This window comes from Enhydra lutris, unplaced genomic scaffold (assembly GCF_002288905.1).
Source record: "Enhydra lutris kenyoni isolate GAN:26980312 unplaced genomic scaffold, ASM228890v2 scaffoldscaffold12, whole genome shotgun sequence".
NCBI lineage: Eukaryota > Metazoa > Chordata > Mammalia > Carnivora > Mustelidae > Enhydra > Enhydra lutris.
In genome coordinates, this window is record NW_019154096.1 from 55,393,228 (window position 1) to 55,413,792 (window position 20,565).

At 55.3% G+C, this 20,565-nt stretch overlaps 1 protein-coding gene across 1 annotated transcript in view; it reads left to right on the top strand.

Moving 5' to 3' along the window:
* LOC111145200 (neuralized E3 ubiquitin protein ligase 1) overlaps positions 1–20,565 on the top strand; it is a 78,455-nt gene that overhangs the window by 46,063 nt on the left and 11,827 nt on the right. Inside the window, exons 2-3 of the mRNA XM_022499929.1 lie at positions 13,246–13,487; positions 13,908–14,229. Of these exons, the coding sequence (XP_022355637.1) occupies positions 13,246–13,487; positions 13,908–14,229 (564 nt within the window). The remainder of the gene's footprint in view (positions 1–13,245; positions 13,488–13,907; positions 14,230–20,565) is intronic.

Here is a 20,565-nt window from a genome sequence, read left to right on the forward strand (position 1 = left end):
GCAGGGCGGTGGGGGAGGCTCGGGGGAGTGGGTGGGAGCTGGAGGCGGCGAGCAGGGCCAGAGGGGTGTGCTTGCGTGTGCCTGAGTGCGCGCGCGCGTGCGTGCGTGTCTGTGTGTGTGTGTGGCTGGCCTCGCAGGCAGGCAGCCGTGTGCGGGAAGCAGTTGGTGGGGACGCAGGAGGGGCGGGCCCGGCCTTGCCATGCCAGCTGCTGGCCTCGGGGGAGGAGGGGCAGGAGGGGAGCTGGCGGCTAGGGTGGCCTGGTGAGGAGGCCAGCCGGCCAAACGAAGGTGGCTGCGCTGACCGCTGCCCGCGATGGGGGCACAGATCACCCGGAGCAACCTCCACGGTAAGGCCCCAGCTGATGCCAGGGGGTCCGCCCATTCCCAGCCTGGGGACCACCTGGGAAGGCTGGGGCCCTGGGGCCCTCGGGCTAGGGCATGATCATCCCCCTGCCTCTTTCCTCCTTCCTGGGCTCTGGGGCCACGGGAGGGGGTGCCTCTCAACCACAGAAGGGTGTTTGACCCTGGGGTGGGAGCCAGCAAGGGAGCCTAGGGAAAGTGGGAAGAGGCGGGCTTTCCCGGATAGTCAGCAGAGGTCAGGAGGTGAAGTCTCCCCACAAAGTCTTGTCCTCTCACCTTCCCCGGGTGCTGACCGACCCCCACATGGGGTGTGAGGTCCTGGGGGTCCATACCCTCTGCTCCCAGAACCGACGCAAACCGTAGCTAGAAAGCTGGGGGAACCTGTTTGTAGATCCCGGGATGCAGGCCACGGAGGTCAGCACTGTGATCCATGATGGAGACATGGAGAGATGTGTGGGCACACATGTGTGTGCATGAGTGCGTGTGTGTGTCTGTGCTCACAAGGGTGCATTCAAGGTGTCTGTGGGTGTGTACCTGTGTCTGCTTATGCCTCAACATCCAGATATGCAAGTGACAGCCCCCCACGTTGCCTGGCTTCAGTTCGCAAAGTGCGTGCTTTGTGGGGGAGGCCAGTGAACTTCTGACCCCTGGGGTTTATGTCCATGGTCAGACACGGCGCCCAGCAGGCAGGTGAAGGGGTGGAAGGGAGGAGCACCAAACTGGCTCCCTGTTTGCAGAGCTGCTGCTTGCCCGGGCTCCCATCCCCTCCGTCTGCCTGGCTCCGGTGCTGTGGTCTTGGGAGTACCGTGGGTGATGTGGCACCAGATTCAGAAGGGAAAGACTTCCCAGGGACTTGTTTTGTCATTGCTGGGCCCCAGGAGCTGGGTTTTCTGTACAAACCAGCAGGGGCCAGAGCAGTGTGGGCTGACCTTGGGCAGTCCCCGCCACACTTCCCTGTGTCCCCTGCTCCCTCCTCAGACAGGGCGTTAGGAGATGGGGCGGCCTCATCTGCTGAGTCCAGTAGAACCTGGGAGAGGCCCCAGGATGAGGGAGGGTGGTGGCAGGAGCGATCAGGAAGCTGTGGCTGGGTCTGGTGACCAGGTGGCTTTTCCCTTCCAGGCTCTGGACTTTGCGAGAGTAATTTCTAATTAAAAAAGAAAAAAGGAGGAAAGGAGACATGGGAAAAGCACATCATTGACTCTCTTAAAAGGAAATAAATTTTGTCCTGGGCCTGCAGTGCTCAGTGACAGATGGAAGGTCCTGGAAGACACATAATCCGGAGCCGGCCAGTGGCCTGGGCCTTGGCCCGAGACTCGGACTGGGCTGACCTGGGCCTGGCCCTGGGTGTCCACAGGGCGGGGGCTCCTCTCAGGGCTCATTGGTCCCAACAGGGCCTGTTGGCAGAGGGTCTGGTGCAGGCTGGCATTTTCCACTGGAAACAGACTTGGTCAAGCCTGTGGCCTGGGAAGGACAGAGAGGCCCTCAGAACAGGCCCAGGATGCAGCCCACTGTCCTCCAGCTGGCCCGGAGCACGGGCTTCCGAGGGGAGTGAGGACCCTGAGGCCACCCAACACAGCACACGGACTTCACGAGCCCCTGCTCCATGGTCCACAGACACGTGTTCGAGTGAGGGCAAGTGTCTTTCTTGGTTTTCTCGTCTGTTCAAGGGGCTGACAGGAGTGCCCTTCTCAGGACTGTGGTGACGATTACTTGGGAGGGTGTGAACAAAGACTAAACAAGAGGAGAACTGAGCACAGGCTTGGAAAAGCATGCTGAGGCCAGGGTCAGACTCCCTCCCTCTCCCCCTGGAACAGGAGGATACTTAGGGTGGGCTGAGAACTCTAGGAGCTGGGCCTCCAGGCCGGGTGGACGTTGGTGAGTGCTAATGAAATGCGTCATCTGCTTTGCCCTCCTTCCCTCCCCTGCCCTCAGCCGAGACCCCCCCCTCCAGAGGCTGGGCCTCTCACCAAGCTGACCCTAGCCCCTAGCCTCAACCTACCATCAAGACGAGTAGGAGAGGGCAGTTGGAGGATGTGGGGAAGGCGTCCTTGCCCGTGTCACAGGGCCCCTTAGCTGGAGCCTCGGCGTGCATGTCCTCACACTGCTCATGCCTGCACCCACGCCTTGGCTGCCTCAGTGGCTCTCATTTTGCCTCCTTCTGGGGGGGCGCAGGAAGTGGGAGATGCAAGGATATGGCTCCTTCCTAGGGGCGCTCTCCGCCCACAGCCTGACTCCCAGAGAATGCTTACATAGTTCTTGATCGTATCTTCCCCGTGGGCCCTGGTGATTTGGGTTTGGTGCAAAGGGAAGGTTTTGAATTGCTGGGTGACAGAGATGATGGGGATGTGACAGAATGTGACCCCAGACTGTGTGTATGTTTGCGGGTGGGTTCCTAGCCACGTGTTTGTGGACGTGTTCTGGCTGTCGGTGTTCCTGGTGTCTGCAGGTGGTGTACCTGTGCTGGGGGCTCTGTCTGTGGCTACCACGTGCTGTGTAGCATGGGATGTGTACGTATCTGTCTAATATTTAAGGGATTTCATGCTATGCCTGTGTATTCGTGTGTGAGCCGTCACACTTGTGTTACTTTGTGCGGGGGACATGTCCTTGTTATTCTGTAGATGTCAGTGTTTCTGCATGAGGGGTGTGTGTGTGTGTTTGTGTGTGTGTATTAGGGCTGGTGGTGAGGAGTCAGGCTCCTCTGGGACCAGCCTGGCAGGAGACCCATGGGAGAAATTAATTCCCATTTGCAAAATGGTTTCGGCAGTTACATGCTTGATGTCTTTTATCGGGCAGATTTCCAGAGCTGCTCCCGGTCTTGAGGGTAGGAACCGGGGAGTGGAGAGCATGGAAGGAGGCAGCAGCCATACTGACCGGCCTTCCCTCCTCTTCCCTCCCCCGGCCCCTCCCCTCTTCTCTCTCTTTGCCTTCCCGCTTCACCTCCTTCAATGCTCCCCCACCGGCAAGGACAGGCCCAGTGCTGAGGGGCTGATGCGTGGATGGCACACACGTATTCACCCCGACATGTGTGGCACATCTGTGGACCAACAAACCCTAGATGCTGGGATGCAGAGACTTGAGAGTTGGTCCCCAATTGTGTCCTTTCACAGAGGGGGATGCTGTGACCCAGAAGTGGAAGTGGTTGGCTGAGGTCATGGCGCTGGTGGCTCGGGTGGAAAGTCAGGGCTTACCCCTTCTGCAGCTGGCTCCCCACTCTCCTTCTCGGGTTCCTTCACAGACAGCAGGGGAAGGGGCATCCCATGGCTTGTGGGACCTGGGATTAACATGGAGGGGGCTGTCTCTCTCCTGGCGGCAGCTCTGGAGGCTTAGGCCAAGGTGAGCTCGTAGGTGGGGTGGCTTAGCTTGATCCGTCTTATTCTCTGTGTCTCCCAGCTCTGTGTCTGCCCTCACCCCCAGCGGGCACCCAGTGGATCCTTGGTCATTGAGTAAGAGGGAAGAGTAAGGGGTAGAGGCCCTGGGTGGCTGGACCATGTGGCAGCTGGAGCTGTAGGTGACCTGGGGGACAGGTGGGATGGAGCTGTCAAGGACAGCTTTGGAGGATGTGAGACCTGAGCTGGGCAGTGACACCAGGCAAGGCTAGAGAGGAAGGGGATGGTGGGGCAGGTGTTCTTGGTGAGAGTTTGAATCCGGATCCACGGGCTGTGTGACTTTGGGTCAGTTTCTTCCTCTGTATATTGTCCTTTTCTGTACATCAGGGATGGTAATATTTACCCTGAAGGATGGTAGAAAGGGTTAAGTAAGGTCATCGGCATTAGTGCACCGTGAGCACCCTGGAAATGAATGTGCTTCTGCAAAGGTTTCCCTGGAGGCTCCTCCTGGCCTCTGTATGTTCGTGTGTACACACACGCACCTGGCCTCCTTGAGGGACCCCAAGTGTCTCTGCCTCCTCCAGCCCTGATGGGTCTCATGTCCACCATCAGCCACACTCTCTGGTTGTGTGTGTGCACACATTTACACATGCGTGAGCATGGCTTTGTGTGAGGGAAGCTCCGGGGGACGGTCTGTGTGGTGTATGGATTTATGTGACCGAGCCGTGCTCCCCGCAACCCTGCAGTTTCCCAGGCCTGGCCCAGGGGCTTTGGGGAGCTGCTGGGAAGATGGGCCCAGAGCTGAACCCAGGATAGCTATCATCTGGAATCTTGGGGTAGGATCAGGGAGGGGAAGAGGAGGGCTAGTCCCCTCCCAGCAGTGAGGGAGGCACAGCTGTATGCACATCTGTTGGGAATGTCAGAAATTGGGATGTCACAGAATGAATGAGAGCAGGAGGCTCAGTGTGGGGAGATCAACTTGGTGATGAAGGTGCCGATCTTGCCCACTCCCCGCCGTCCTCCCTTGCCCCACTCGTTGTCATGGATTCATTCAGTCTTCCAGGGAGCAGCAGGGCTTGCTGTATGCACAGGCAGGGCCTGAGGAGAGATGAGAGGCCTGACGTGGCCCCTAACCCCGAATCACAAAGGTGGATATACGTGGGCATGGAGAAACCAACTAGGTTGGACTGCAGGGTTCGTGTCGCCGAGAGCGGACCTGGCCGGCTGGCCAGCGAGGCGGGATCACCAAGGGTGGCTGGAGAGTGCGTTACCCGAATCAGAACCCAGAGCTGCCACTTGAAAGCTATGTGATCTTGGGCGAGTTAGTACCTCTCAGACCCTCTGCTTCCTCATCCATAAAATGGGACTAATATATTGTTGCAAAGCACATCTACTGTACCGCAAATTACCCCAGAAGTTAGTGGTTTAAAACAACAAACATTTCATTATCTCAGTTTCTGTGGGTCAGGAATCCTGACACAGTTTAGCTGGGTACCTCCTGCCTAATGTCTCTTGGGAGGTTATAGTCGAGTTGTTGGCTGCGGCTGTGGTCTCCGGTCTGAAGACTTGTCTGGAGGGGGATCCGTATCCAAGCTCACTCACGTGGGTATTGGCAGTCCTTGGTCCCTTGCCACATGGGCTTCTGCACAGGGTTTCCTCACAACACAGCAGCCGGCTTCCCCCAGAGACAGAAACCCAAGAGAGGCAAGAGAAAGTAACCAAGATGGAGACTGAAGGCTTTTGATAGCTGGTCTTGGGCATGACTTCCCATTACTTCAGCTGTCTTCCATGCACTAGAAGCTGGCTGCTAGGTCTGCTCCACATGCAAAGGGACAGATCTGCAAGAGGCCATGACTGCCAGGAGGGGGAATTGGGGATCACTGGGGCCATCTTGGAGGCTGCTTCCTTCAGACACCTGTCTTGCAAGGACTGGGAGGGTGAGGAGAGGTTGCATGAGAAGGACATCTGCTGCAGTATTTGATACCAAAGAAACCCATCAACTCTCATCACCTTCCTTTTCTCCTTTTTCCGGCAGGCAAGTGGGGAGCTGTTACAGGTTCTTAGGCCCGCGGTGTGGGTGGGATCCTGGTGCTGGGCAGTGAAGGAAGCTGTCCTTTTAGTCCCCTCTTTCTCTGATTTCTCCACAGGACACCAGAAAGGGCAAGGCACAGAGTGGGTACTCCCCGGACACTTGCCAGTTGGTCAGTGGATTGAAAAATCGAACAGGGGCATTCCGTTCAGCATCTCATGTTGAGCACCCGCTCTGTGCTCTCTGCTAGGCACTGGGGAAACAGCAATAAAAAAGACTAAAAGAGCTTCTGCCCCCAGGAGGCTCAGGGTCCATCTGGGAGACAGACATAAATAACCCTGCAGCCTTTCCTTGCCAGAAAGCTGCACCGCAGAGCACAGAAAATGATCCGAGTGACTCTCTTCTCAACCGTTCTGGGTGTGGAGATGTATAGTGTGCTGCAGATAGCGGGCAACTCAGGGCCTTTGCACTGAATTCTGCGGAGGGAGCAGAGTTGAGAGAGGCTACTTCGGTGCTGGAGGCTCTGTTAGGGGTGTGTGTGTAGAGTCCCTGGGGGTCCATAGCAGGGCCCTGAACCCGGTCTGGGGCCAGAGAGACTTCTAGGGGAAAGTGGGCTTTAAAATCCAGGTCTGAAGGATGAGTGAGAGAAAGGCAGGTAAGTAGGTGGGAAGGAGAGAAAGATTCCCAGCAGAGAAATGCACTTGGACCAAGCCTGGAGGCAAGAGGCACCTGAGGGAGGCGGGCCCCTTTAATGACCCCTAAGAAGGTCACATCTGCCCTGTTTTACAATCATCTCTCTCACTGAGGCCCCCTCCCCACCTGCTTTCCCACCCTTCAAACTGGCTGCCACAGTCTTTACCCCAGAGAGAACAAGCCCTGTTCAGTGCATGTGTATAAGCTAGTCTAAATCAGGACTACCCTGGCAATCCAGGATTAGGGTGTTTGGGATAAGATAAAACCAGAGTGTCTGGCATCCCACTGGGCTGAAAAGAGCTGGTGATTTCCTACAGTGGGATTTATTGCTTTTATTAAAAAAATAAGACCTTATGTTGGGATCTGGTGTTCAAGTTTGCAAAATTCTTTCACATCTATGAACTCCCTAGGTCGTCACAGCAACCAGGAGAGGTGGGCAGAGCAGCTAAGATGACCCTATTTTACAGAGAAAGAGATCAAGGTCCGGAGAGGTGAAATGACTTGCCCAAAGTCACACAGCAAGTTTGTGGCATGGCTGGGGTTTGAACCCATGGTCCCCTGACTCCAGGGTTCAAGCTCTTTGTTCCCTGACCCCCATTGTCTAGAAAGTGAGACAGGTTTCCTTCGTCGGAGTTGCAGACAAGCATGCCAGCCCTGGGGGTCAACGTCACAGACTCAGAGCAAGGCGGTCCTGAGCACAGTGCGATTCCATGTTGAAAGACGGATGGGACTTGGAGAAGCGGAGGTGGGAGGTAGGTCAGGGAAAGAAGCTGTATGGCGGGGAGGGGCGAAGAGCTTGAACAAAGGTGTGGAGGTACGAGAACACAGGTGGATGTCAGTAGCATTAATAATTATTATTGTTATGTAATAAGTACTGATAAGCTAACCGTGTCTTAATTATAATATAATTACTAGCTGTTAATCTATAATAATTATTATAATCATTATTATTGCAACCACTTACTGGGTTAATTTTGCATACATCATCTCATTTAATCCTGACAAGAATCCCGTGAAGAAGGTCTGCCATGGCCCGCATTTTACAGGTGAGAAAAGTGAGGCTCCAGAGGTCTCACAGTTAGTGACAGAGCCGCTGGCTGGGTTTGGAGGCAGCAGGCCTGGGTTCATATCAGGGCCCTTTGCTCTGGCTGGGTAACTTCACGTCTGAGGACCTGTGTCCCAGTGGCACTGGGGGCGGAATGAAGACCCCACCTATAAAGTCACATGGGTTTTGGTCACTGTTGCTAGTACTGCCCTCTCCTTGGCAGCCCAGCTCAGCTCAGCCTGGGCGTGCGGGGCTCTGCCAGGATGGTTCTGGGGCAGATCTTGGCGTGGGGGCAGTGAGGTCACTCTGGAGGCTGCCTTGTGTCCCGGCATCTCCCCCTGGGACCCCACCGAGAGGCAGGAATGTGGTCCAGAGCTAGCTGAGGGTTACCTGGAGGGCTGGCCAGGCTTGTGTCTGGCACCTCATAAATGCCCAGGAGGAATGGGCTCTGTGGGGGAGTTTCCATTGTGTCAGCAGCAGCCTCGCCTGGGGGGTGGGGGGGTTGCTCCCACTGTGGCTCCCGGGAAGCTTGTAAACCTGTCACTAATGGGAGCTCTGAGAGCTCTGCTGGGAGCCAGATGGGGAGACTGGGGCTCCACCAGGACCAGTGGCCAGTGGGGGAGTAGTGTCCCAGCATCTTGAGCCTGCTTGCTTTGCTGTGGCTGTTCCCCCAGCTGGGACTGGCCAGAGCCTTCTCCATGCAGCCTTTCCCCACTATGCCTGCCATCTTGGACTCGTGGGGAAAATGGGCTCTAGTATTAGATGCCGAGTAGGGTAAAGGACCCCTATGAGCAGCATTGGAAGATCAGGGTCCAAGTCCCAGCTCTGCCACTTCATTGCTATGTGAGCTCAAGCAAGTTGGCTAACCATTCAGAGTCCTAACTCATCCCTAGAATGGAGACCTTAAGGGCCATAGTGTCTGTTGAAGTGCAGGGAGGGAGCCTTTTAGGATGGGGTAGGGAAGGAGCCTTGCCCTCAGCTGCCCCTCTGCCCCTGAATCTCAGAGCTGTGCCCAGGGTTAATTCTCATTCCGCTTTCTCTCCTTCCTCCCCGAGGCCATAATGCCAGCTGAGGTGGAGGAGGGAGCTGGCAGGCAAAGACAGCAGGGGTTGGTGAGGTGACAAACACCAGCATGTTGGATGCCTCCGAGGGCCCCATTCCTCTTGTAGTCTGTGTGAATGGCGCCCCCTGGAGGCAGGCAGGGAGGGCCTTCGTGGCTATAAGCAGTGGCTCTGGCCCTGCTTTGAAGAGACGTGATGAGGCACGGATGTCTCTTTCTCAGGTGGGACTGGCCAGCTGGATGTGGGGTGCTCAAGGATGCCACTGGGCCTGGAAGCATGGTGGGGGGTGTTTGGTGGGCTAGGGTCAGGAGTTCAGGTGGGGGTCTGCCAAGCGGCAGGGGACCATGGTCACTTTGAGATACCCAGCAAGCCGGAGAGGGTTTTCATATCATCTCCACAGACATGGCTCGGTGTGCACTGATACCTCAGAGCTGAGTGCAGAGAGAAGAGGCCAATGACAGCTCTGGGGACAGCTCTGGGGACAGCCCCTGGAGCCACACTGCAGGAAGGAGGAGGCGGGCATATAATTTCGCAGGTCTAGGAGTCAGTGAATGTGCTTTGTAGCGGCCAGAAAGCTCCCCTCATACCCACCCCAGAGGCTCGGGGCCAAGAGTTGTGGGCCAACCAGGCTTCGGTGTCTCCTGTCCAATGGTCCACATCCTAGGCACTCCCTGCCGTGGGCTGATGACGGCAGTGGTGTCAGCCTCCCTTTCCTCCATCTCAGTGGACCCTGATTTGTTAGTTGTTGTTGCTTTTGAGGCATTATTTGTATATAATAAAGCTCATCCTTTTTAAGTATATAGTTTGGGGAGCTGTGACAAATGTGCAAGTTGTGTGAGCACTGCCACAGTTAAGATAAAGAACATTCCATCACTGCCAAAACTCCCTTTGTGCCCCTGTGTCTTCCTCTTCCCCAAACTCCAGTACTCTGGAGCTTTCAAGCTATGTAGTTTTGCCTGTTCCAGAATGTCCTACAAAAAGGCATCAGAGCATAGGTAGGCTTTGGAGCTGGCTTCTGTCACTCAGCATGGTTTTGAGGTCCCTCCTCCTTATACCCTTGTGAATGCAGAGCGGGGTGCCTTGTGGGCGCATGCCGCATTTTATATCCAGCCGTGTAGGAGGGCCATGCAGGCCACATGGTTTGTGTTTCTGTGTCTTGGTGGCCTACACACGTGTATCATGGAAGCAGCCTAGCGGAATGCCGGGTCTCCCCCAGTGTGCTACTCACAATGGTTCTGCATGGCACATGGACAAACATTTCCCCCCATATTTTACCAGTCGCGAGTATAATTTAATGTGCTTTTAAAAGAATGTGTCCGGCACACAGAACCCCCGTGGTCTTGGCTGTTGGGGCTTCATGGCGAGGCCACAGGCCTCCCTGCGGGACTGCCTGCGTTCGGCCGCTGGAGGCTCTCTGTGGCAGCTGGGTGACCGTGGGCAAGCCACTCAGTGTCTCTGAGGCTCAGGGTCTTCATCAGTCATATGGGCTAGTGATATCCCTCTTTCTAGTTAGAGTTTGCCTTAAGGCTGAAACCGGTGGGTGAACATCAACTCCCCGTTCAGGGCCTGGCCCGCGGCTGTCCATATTACTAGAGGTATGTGGTCCATGGGTGCTTGGACCTGTCCCATGCATGCCGTTTCATACATCCCTGTGGACATGAATATGTGTGTGTGTGCACGGTACGTGTGTAAACGTGTGATTCCTGACCCAAGGGATTAGGGAAGAAATAAGTCTCTGTCTTCTAGGGTCTGGAGTACCTTCATGTACCCATAGTTGTATGTGAGGTCGCCCATCTGGGTGCTCATTGTGTCCCAGGGACCAGGGTTTCCCTCACCTTCCTTCTCCATCCGTCTTGCTGTCAGCCAGGGTGGCTGGGCCTGTGCCACCCTTGCCGACCCAAAGTCCTCCTGTGGAAGGGAGGCCCAGGGATATGGTCCTCCCAGGGCCTGGATCTCTGACTCTGGGTGTCTCCACCGTATCTGCCCAGAGTCAGTGTTTTCTGGGTCTTTTTGCAGAACCCTAGGACCCCACCCAGGATGGGTGGGAAGGAGAGGGAGCATTTTGAAGGAAGCTGAGGTCTTGTGGTTGGTCCATGGGTCCTGAGTGGAGGCTGGGGAGTGACCCTGTGGGAGAGGCTGTGATCAGCTGCTGGGCTCAGCAGGTTTAACAACCTGCTTTATTGAGTTGTAAGTTGTATTGACATACGTTCAGAGTGTACAATTGGGGGGGGTTACATACGTATACACCCATGAGATCATCACCACGATCCAGAGAGTGAACATATCCATCATCCCAAACATTCCCTTGTGCTCCTTGGCAATCCCTCCCCCTCCCCGCTCCATCCCCAGGTGACCTCCAGGCTATGTGTTATCACTAGCCCTTAGTGTGCATTTCCCAGATCAGGGCAAATGGGACAGGGTGTAGGTTTCTGTTTCAAAAGGAACAGAAGCCCTACAGTTACTCCATGGATTGTGTTTGCTTACTTCTTAAAAACGGGTTTATATCACTCAGCATAAGTATTTTAAAATTCATCCATGTTGCCTCTCATATCAGTGATCCATTCCCTGTTCACCGATAAGTAATATTCCATTGTATACCTGTACCACAATCTCTAATCCCTTTCCCCAACTGGTATTTTTTGAAGCCAGCAGTCATGCTGTGCCTGAGGCTGGCCTATCCCAAAGGACACCTCTCCCAGGCAGGGCACCTGTAGGTTTCCTGTGGCCACTCTTTGTCCTTCATCCCAATGGCCCCCTTCCCTGGAATGACCTCCCTTACTCTGTACTATCTAGGGGCCACCCAACCTCTTCCAGGTATCCTTCCCAGACTGACTGGGTCGCCTCTGAGCAGTTCCAACCTTCACTGCTTGGTGGCTTTAAAGGCCTTGAGCACTGTTCTGTGATTCCAGTCTTTTCTCTTAGTGGGAACAAGAGGAACTCCTCCTTGTTCCAGCCCCGCCTCCCACACGCAGGATGTCTGGCTGGCCATGGACCATGGACGCTGGTGTCTGGGACCCTTTGGGAAGAAGGAAGCAAAGATGCAAAGTGATGCAAAGTGATGCAAATATGGCCTGGACCAAAGTCAGGGTCTTCCTAGCTCAGGATATTGCTCTCTCCATCTCTCCTCCCTTCCTGTCTTCCTATCCTTCCTGGAAAACTCTCCTCCTCTTTAGGGAGTGGAAGACCTCTGAGAAAGCCTGATGCTGATTGAGCTTCTCTGCCTTGGAGGAACCAAACTTTGACACCTCCCAGAAGGCTTCTGTCACATTCTGTGGTTTCCTACTTCCCCCACTCCATCTTCCCATCTTCCATGTCTCCTTCCTCAAGTTGATGGCACAGGGCAGGGCTGCCCTTCCTCATGGACAGGATACAGATCTTGGGGAAGAAATGAACATCATCTTGTCCCCAACTGCCAAGACTGCGTTAATACTTCCAGTGCTGCTGAGACGTGTCTTAGAGCTCCAGCTACCCATTGTGCTGGAGCAGGGAAGTGACGTCCCTAAGGTTACACAGCCAGTGAGTGACCGATACAAGCCACCTGCCACCTCCTCCATGTTCCTTCTAATCTCTGCCCTGTCTCCTGAACACCAGCCCCACATGCCTGTAACGTGCCTTCCCCTGGACCACGCCCCATCCTTTCCTCTGTCCCGTTTTGGGGTGCAGTAGAGCTATCAGCAGGAGGAAGTGGCATGCCTCGCGGCCAGAGGTTCTTGAGGCTGATCTGAGTTCCATCAGGAAGCCTGGGTGCCAAGGCCCACCTGTTGCGGGCGTGGGTGGTATAAAGCCCGAGGGCGGCCTGAGGTGGAGAGGGGTGGTCCTGAAGGAGGGCAGCCATGGGCGTGGTCCTGGAGCCCAGCTACACTGCTGGTCTCTAAGGGCAGCTCCAAGGTCACATGTGCACTGCAGCTCAGCCTTGTCAGTCCAGCTCCATGCCCTCTCCTCCTTCTCCCCTCCTCCAGGAGGCCTTCCTGGGAAGTGACCTGCTGTTCCATCATTTCGGCATTAATCACTGTCTGCCATTTTTTTTTTAAAGATTTTATTTATTTATTTGACAGACAGAGATCACAAGTAGGCAGAGGCAGGCAGAGAGAGAGGAGGAAGCAGGCTCCCCGCTGAGCAGAGAGCCCGATTCGGGGCTCGATCCCAGGACCCTGGGATCATGACCCGAGCCGAAGGCAGAGGCTTTAACCCACTGAGCCACCCAGGCGCCCCACTGTCTACCATTTTTATCATGATTCCTGCATATGTCCTATTTCCTTTCCTCGGCTGTTGTCTTCTTGAGAAAGGATCCATGTGTGTTTCATGCCTGTATGCCCTGTTCCTAGGATAGGGCTTGGTATTAAGTAGGTCTGTAATGAATATTTGTTGAATAAAATAAAATGATGATGGTGGGGAGTGGCAGGACATGGTGGTGGATGTTGGTAGTAAATGCTGATTTATCACAAAGGTGGGTGGTGGAGGGTAGATGGCGAGAAGCACTGGTGAGTAGCAGTAGCTTGTAGTTGGTGGTGGGAGGTGACGGGCAGAGGACCAGGGCCGATAGTGATGGATGCTACACGGTGGTAGGTGGCAAAGGGGGCTATGGCAAGAGATGGTGGCAAAAGGTGCCGGCGGGTGAGTTTCAGTGATGGTGGATATCCTGAGCCATGAGCAACTTCTGCTTGTGCTCAGCCCTCTGCTGCTTCAGGGGTCTCTGCCACACCCTTGTCATCATGGCTCATTCCTTTGCAGACTCCATCGGGGGCCCCTTCCCTGTCACCTCTCACCGACGCCACCACAAGCAGGAGCACTGTGCTCCGGGACCACCTGGCGGGGGGCTCCCAGCCACACCACTGCTCTTCCACCCGCACACCAAGGGCTCCCAGATCCTCATGGACCTCAGCCACAAGGCCGTCAAGAGGCAGGCCAGCTTTTGCAATGCCATCACCTTCAGCAACCGCCCGGTCCTCATCTACGAGCAAGTCAGGCTGAAGGTGGGGCTTCCCTCCCTGCTCTCTGCGCATCCCGGGGACCAGCAATGCCTCCCGCTCCCGCTGCACTCCGCCTTTCTCATCCTCTGTGCTGCCACTCGCGCTCTTCCTCACCTTCCTCGTGCTGGACCCTCTTACTCCTCCTTCCTCAACCTTCCCAGAGGGACGTGGCCTCAACTCCCAGAGAGGGAGTGGGGGAGGGGTATGGCCGTGGGGACCTCCATGAGCTGTCACCAGCCTGTGGGAAGGTTCCCAGAGGAGAGAGAGGAGGCCAGCAGGGCAGCATGAAACCCCCACCCCAGGGGAGTCCGCCCCAAGTGGTCCACTGGGAAGGACCCACTCCCTCCCCGTTGGGCCCTGGTGGGTGCGGGAGAGGCTGGGCCGGGCAGGGGCCGCCCTCTGAGGGTCTCTTTTCCCATCCAGATCACCAAGAAGCAGTGCTGCTGGAGCGGGGCACTGCGGCTGGGCTTCACGAGCAAGGACCCGTCCCGCATCCACCCTGACTCGCTGCCCAAGTACGCCTGCCCCGACCTGGTGTCCCAGAGCGGCTTCTGGGCCAAGGCGCTGCCTGAGGAGTTTGCCAACGAGGGCAACATCATCGCTTTCTGGGTGGACAAGAAGGGCCGCGTATTCTACCGCATCAACAACTCAGCTGCCATGCTCTTCTTCAACGGGGTCCGCACAGCCGACCCGCTCTGGGCCCTGGTGGACGTCTACGGCCTCACGCGGGGCGTCCAGCTGCTCGGTGAGTGCCCGCTCCCCGCGCCCCCGAGGTGCTGGGGTGTGACGCTGCTCGGGTTCATCTGGCTTGCGGACCTCTCCTCCACTGGCAGGGCCCCAGGGCCACGTGGGCACGGGGACAGCTCAGGGAGCCTTCCTGTGTCCTGCAGAGCTCACCCATCCTTCATGCCCACAGCTGGGGCAAGGGGCTCTGGGGTGGGATTCCTGCCCTCCAAGGCCCCTCAGGTGTGCCTTTGAGCAGCATATAACCCTCATCAGAAACCAGCCTCAAAGACCCTCCGCCTCCAGAAAGTCATGAATATTAATCATCGACCCCACAGCTGAGCTAGGACTTGCTGTGGGCCAAGCACTTCGTTGCTGCTGTGCTCGTAGTGATGCTGGGAGGAGGAGACGAGGCCCAAGCTCAGGGAGGTTGAGTCATTGGCCGGAGGCGCCGCAGCTGAGCGGGGCAGCCAGCACTCAGTTCCAAGTGAGCCCCTGGCCTCTGGGCTGTGCAGTGCTCCAGGAGGCCCAACACCATCCCAGTGCTTCTTGCAGGGATGGGAGTGAATGGGGTAAGCAGGGAGAGCAGAGGGCACTGGGGTGCCTAAGACTTTTCTGGCAGCTCCTGGGTGCCCAGGGTGAGTAGGGCCTCCATACTGGCGGCAGCAATCAGACGAGGAGCAGCAGAAGGCGCTTGGGGTGCTAAGGAGCCAGGCTCCCTGGCGAGGGCGCCCGTTACGCCAAAGTTCCGGGGCTGGAAGGGGCCTTGGAGAGTTTCAGGCTTCCTAGGGTCCCACGCTGAGCTGGTGGCTGAGTTGGGACTAGAATCCAGGTCACCTGACTCCTGGTCTAGGATCGCTCTCAGCTTGCTCCCTTGTGCACACGCTGACTCTGAACATACATCAGCTCACGGGCAAAACGGCTGTGTCTCCAGGCAGAGCCGGCAGAAGCCTCAGCTTTCCCATCTATGAAATGGGTTTGTGGGACGATGAAGGGAAATTCAAGAGGCTGTAAGTAAAGCACCCAGCACAGTCAGTGCCCGGCCTGTGCTTGCTCGTCCCAGCTCCCACCCCTGCCTCCATCTCTCTGCAGACAAAAACGCCATGGATGCAATGGAAAACCTTTTTTTTATTCTTTCCCTTTTCGTTCCTTTCTGGCTTCAGAGCCAAGGAACAGTGAAGCTCTTTTCAAAACACCTTCAGTTGAGTAAAAAAGACAGTGAAAGTAAAAACAAATGAGTAATTGTCAGAAGCATTTCTGTTGACTTCCAAACATCAGGAGTCTGTTTTTATTAATTAATAGTTTGGGTACTTTCTGTTTTTCAACTCCATAAAAGTACACATTCACATGGATAAGTTAAGAGCTTGAAAGCAAGCCCTTCCAGGTCTTAGTAAGTGAAGAAGGAGCCCAGGCTGCCTGACAACGAGCTGCTCTCCTCTAGCTCCGTGCAGTGGGTGCTCCTGCTGGAGGCGGAAAGAGTATTGGTTCTGCCCCAGGTGGGCTCCGGGCCTCACCCTGTACTAGCTGCAGGGCCTCAGTTTCCTTATCTGTGAAATAGGGGTAGGTAATAGTAAATAGTTTTCAGGGTTCTTTTGGAGGCTTAAAGAGCCGAGTTACAGGAAGCAGTTGACACACTGGAGGTAGGCACTGACCGTCAGTCTTCCCCATCCATCCTGGGGAGGGCGAAGCTTAACCCAAGTTCAAGTGAACACCCTCGGCTGCTCTCATGTCCTTAGGGCCTCACACTTCCAGGAAGTGGACTTCTGGAGCCTGAGTTTGTGCTCTAGCCTGGACACTTCTGTCTGAGTCTCAGGCTTCTCATCTGTGAAGAGGTTGTGAATACTATGACTTAGCCCTTGGGTGGGGTGGGGGTGGGGGGTACGTGTGGGAGACAGAAGTGTCTCAGCTCTAAAAAAAAGTTATAGTCTTGTTGGGACAGGGGTAAAGGCAGTAGGGGCAGCATTCTTGCTTTCCCCTTTCCTAGCAAAGAATGCATTTTCGTACAGTCCCCAGAAATCAAAAATCCCACTCTGGCATTAAGGCCTGGCTCAAGAGCCACCTCCTCCCTGAAGCCTTCCAGAGTGAGCTCTCTTCTCTGTTTCTTGAGTCCCACCACATGGTGCCTGGGATTCTCTCAGCACTGAGGCATCGGCTGAGCTTTCTGGCCCATCCATAGGTCTTACCCAAGATGGGGAAGGCTTTCAGGGTGAAACCATGTCTTACCACGCTGGATTTCTCTCCAGAGTAGAACCTTGTGTCTGGTGTGTGGAAGACACCAAGGGTTATTTGGGGGCTCAGTAGGGGAGTGTGGTGGGGAGGGCAGGTAGTTTGTTAGATGAAGGAAAGTGGTGGGGAGTGAGGTAGACCCAGCCTCGCTCACAGATAGCCCAGCCTCACTGGTAAATCAGAGAGAAAAACAAGCGCTCCAGACACCATCAGGGCATAACCCACGAGAAGACAGTAAATTGTTTAGAGCTGTGGTCATAGGATCCTTTCCATCTGTTGAGATGGTTTCCATCCAGCTATCTCATTTAACCTCAGCAGCTGGCCCTGGACAGAGTGTTTTTTCATTCCCATTGGTCAGGGAGAAAATTAAGACCCATGGAATGCTTGGATTACCTTTGTAGGAATGTGGCGGGGCTGGGATTTGAACTGAGTGTTTTGATGCGAAAAGCAGTACCTTCCCCAGTAAACCTCCAGCAGGTTAGGTATGGAGGGAGGCAGTAAGTCAGAGGAGGCTGAGGTCAGTGAGGGAGGATGGAGTCCAGGAAGGCTTCTTGGAGAAGGGGGCTTAGGCGGGGTCTAGAAGGTCCAGGAAGGGGTAGGGAGGGGATGGTGAAGGGGACATGCTAGGTGAGATGGGTCTTCCAAACCTCTGGGGCCTAGAAAGTGACCTGGAGAGTGATCTGATGGTCCCCACCTTGGGACACAGCCCAGGCAGTCTCCCCGGGCCTGGCCCTATTACCCCTCTTAGGCTCTAAATGGGTTTTCAGGAAGTTTTTTCAGTTGCACCTGGATCTCCCAGCAGGCTCCCCTGCACCTGGATCTCCCAGCAGGCTCCTCTGGGCACATTGGGTAAGCCTGAGGTCCCAGCAGATTCCTGTCCGAGCTGTAAATCACAGTAATCCCTGGGCATTTTCAAACACTGATGTTGGTCCCTGAATTCAATTAGCAGATTAAAATATCTCTTTGTTTTGTTCTTCCTAAACTCATATATTTTGGTGTAAAAACAAAAGAGATCCAAGATCTCTTCGGAGGTTGGCACGCTGCTCTATACCCTCATCAGTGGCCTCCCCTCTGGGGTCCGCCTGCTGCCCTATATAGTCCAGGGGTCAGTCTCCTATCCCGGCCTCCTCACTGCCTACCCACCCCCCAACTCCCCACGGCTGGCCCGGATCCCTCCAGTGTCTCTGGCTTTCCCTGCGCTCCCTCCTCAGCCAGTTTTGAGTTTCTCCATCTCCTGAGAGGTTGCTCTCTGCCTTGGCAGCTCTGAAGACAGGCTTTCTTTCCTGAGGTGATTGCCCACCAAACCAGTGTCTCATCTTTAGGGACTTCCTGCTAGGCCTGCCTCCTCCATTCCTGTCTGTCTGTGGGACCTATGGCCCAAACTCTCCAAACCCTACCTGGCCCATACCTGCTCTTCAGATCAGAGATATCTTGGGGCCCCTGGCACCCAGCATATCTGCAAATCAGGCCATGGACAGATGGGTTGTCTCCCCTGACAGAGTGCAGACAGGGGCTGGGGTCTGTCCCTCAGTGACCATTCCAGGCGGGCATGCCATCCCACCCCCCCACTGCCTGAACTGAAGCCAGGCCCACCGGTGCCCCCACCACGGCCTCTGCAGGCCTGCCTCATGCCTTCCAGGCTCCCAACATGCTGTAGTTCAGGAGATCACCTCTGGCCTCGGGGTGCCCTGGCCCAAGCCTGGGCTGGGATTTCCAAGAATAACAGCTTCCTACCTCCAGGAAGAGGGACCTGCCAACAAGCAAATAAACACAAGTTTTATGGGGTGATTAATACTTAGAGAGATAAGCTCCTATCCCAGTTTTTCAAGGTCTCTCTGCTCTTCTCAGAAATGATGGCTTGGGAAGAGCAGCTCTGTGGGTCCTGTGCCAGGACCCACAGAGCTGGTGAACCCAGACTTCAAGTATAGGGTCTTCTGATACCCTGTGGGCCCCTTACAGCCTATGTACTGTGCAGAGTGGGGAGGGGAGGGGAGACGCAAGAGTTGAAAACCCAGCCCCTCTCCTTGAAGAGTGTTTAGTTTAGGGGTCATCATCTAACTGCTCTGAGGTGACCTAAATCCAGTTCTTCAGGGAAATGTGACTGAAGAGTAAAACTGTGTGGCAGGGGTGGTACAGGTGGGGAGTAATCCAGGACTTTCTGTAGGAGATGAGTTTCGAGTCAGGAACCACATAAGGTGAAACAAAGGGCCTGGTTGGGGAGGAACAGCCAGACAGGAGGGGTGTGCTTAGGCTCAGAGGTGGGGAATTAGCCATCGGGGAACAGAACCTTCGGGGGAGGGAGCGAAGCGAAGAGGTAATTTGTGGAAAAGGGGGTATGCGCGTGCGTCAAAGGAGAGAGAGCCGTGAAAGCAGAAAATTTTGTGGCTTCCATGCTGTCAAGTCTTTCAAAAGGAGGATCTGTGGCCCAGAGATGGGAGAGGGCCTGCCCAAATTCTCCCAACCAGTCAGAAGCCAGGCTGGGCCTGGAATTCCTATCTTCCAGGCTGATCTGGGCGTAAGGTCAGTGTGAGAAGTATCACCACGTCCGAACAGGAGGGCATTAGGGGGCTCCTGAGGTGGGCTCCCAAGAGCTCATGGTGTTCTGCTTCAGCCCAGCCCAGGCAGAGGTTCCCAGGTCCTGGTAACACCTGCCTACTGAGGATGGAGATGTACAGAGACGCTCGGGCAGGAGGGCTTTCGGAGAGGCAGACTGCTCTTGGTCTGGTCTGTGGGCTGGCGAGCCAGCCTGGCTTCCTTCCCTGCAGCGAGAGGCTGGGCCCTCTCTGGAGATATGGCCCTGGGTTAGGTCTCCCATTCAGGGTGCGCGTCAGGTGGGCGGCACAGAGTGTGACCGTACTGGGCAGCAGAGGACCACACTGCCATCTGGGGCTTCCGCTTCCTGGATTAAACCAATATTTACCTTCAGCTGTGGCTGCCAGGGGCTGAGAGGCAAATATTAGTTTAAGGAAGCCGAGCGAAACTCGGGATGCGGGAAAGACTGGAGGATGCTGATGGCGATTTCTTCCTCTTTGCTAGTTTTCACTTCTTCTTGATTAAAACAAAATTTTATTGTTCCTCCTGCTTCAGGGACTTTTCCTGCCACTTCTCTCTGCTCACCCTCAATTCTGCTGATCATATCAGGGCTCATCACCAAGCCCTCCCCTCCACCAGGAAGCCCTGATCTCCCCTGTTCCTACGACCCTTCCTGCGCCTGACCACCCGAGGCACGTGGAGGTCTTGGTGGTACCAGCAGTTCTGCATCATGTACTGTCCTGCTCTTTAAGAAGACATCGTAAGCCCTTCAAATGTTTTGTAAGGAATGTTATTATTGTGCCCATTTTGCAGATATGGCAACAGAGGCTCAGAGAGGTCTGATAACTTGCCCAGGGTCACACAGCTCAGGAGAACTGGGCCTTGGGCCCAGGAAGGTGGGCTGTATTACTTCCTAGCTTCTCTAAATGTGAGTCCACCTGGTCCCCCTGCTAAGTCTGGGTATCTCCCAGGGGTGGGGAGTTGGCCATCCTCCATCTTCCAGGGTGGAACTCATGAGAGCTCAGGATGTCAGGGATTGGCAGCACATGTTGGGCATGGATAGGCTCCCAGAGCCCTAGCAGTGTTGGCTGGGGAAGTTGGGGGGGTGCCCAGCACCCCGATTCAGCGGTGAGTCTGTCTGCCTCACAGTTCCCTGAAGGCTCCTGAGGGCTTCGTCTGGTTCTTTTGTTCACAGTGCACTCTGGTTTTTTGTTTTTTTGTTTTAAACCAGAATGAATATATGAAAAGTGCGATCTTATATGATTGGCAATATTAGACTATTTCTAATACCCAGAAATGGCAGTTTCAGATTTTCTACCTTTTTGGCTCAAGATACAGTTTTGAGGAGATTTGGAGAGACCAGGGGGTCCCAGGGTGGAGGGGTGTGTAGCAGAGTAGCTGGGGCCTTGCAGGACTGGAGACAAAGCCCACATTTCAGAAGCAAGAGAGCTGACTGAGCCAAGACTTGACATGGCCACTCACTAGCTGTGAGCAAGCCTTCCAGCCTCTCTGCGGCCCAACCACCCCGTCTGCTGTTTGGACATAATTAGACACGTGCCATTTACCTCTCGGAGAGTCTGTGAGGCTTACGGATGTGTAA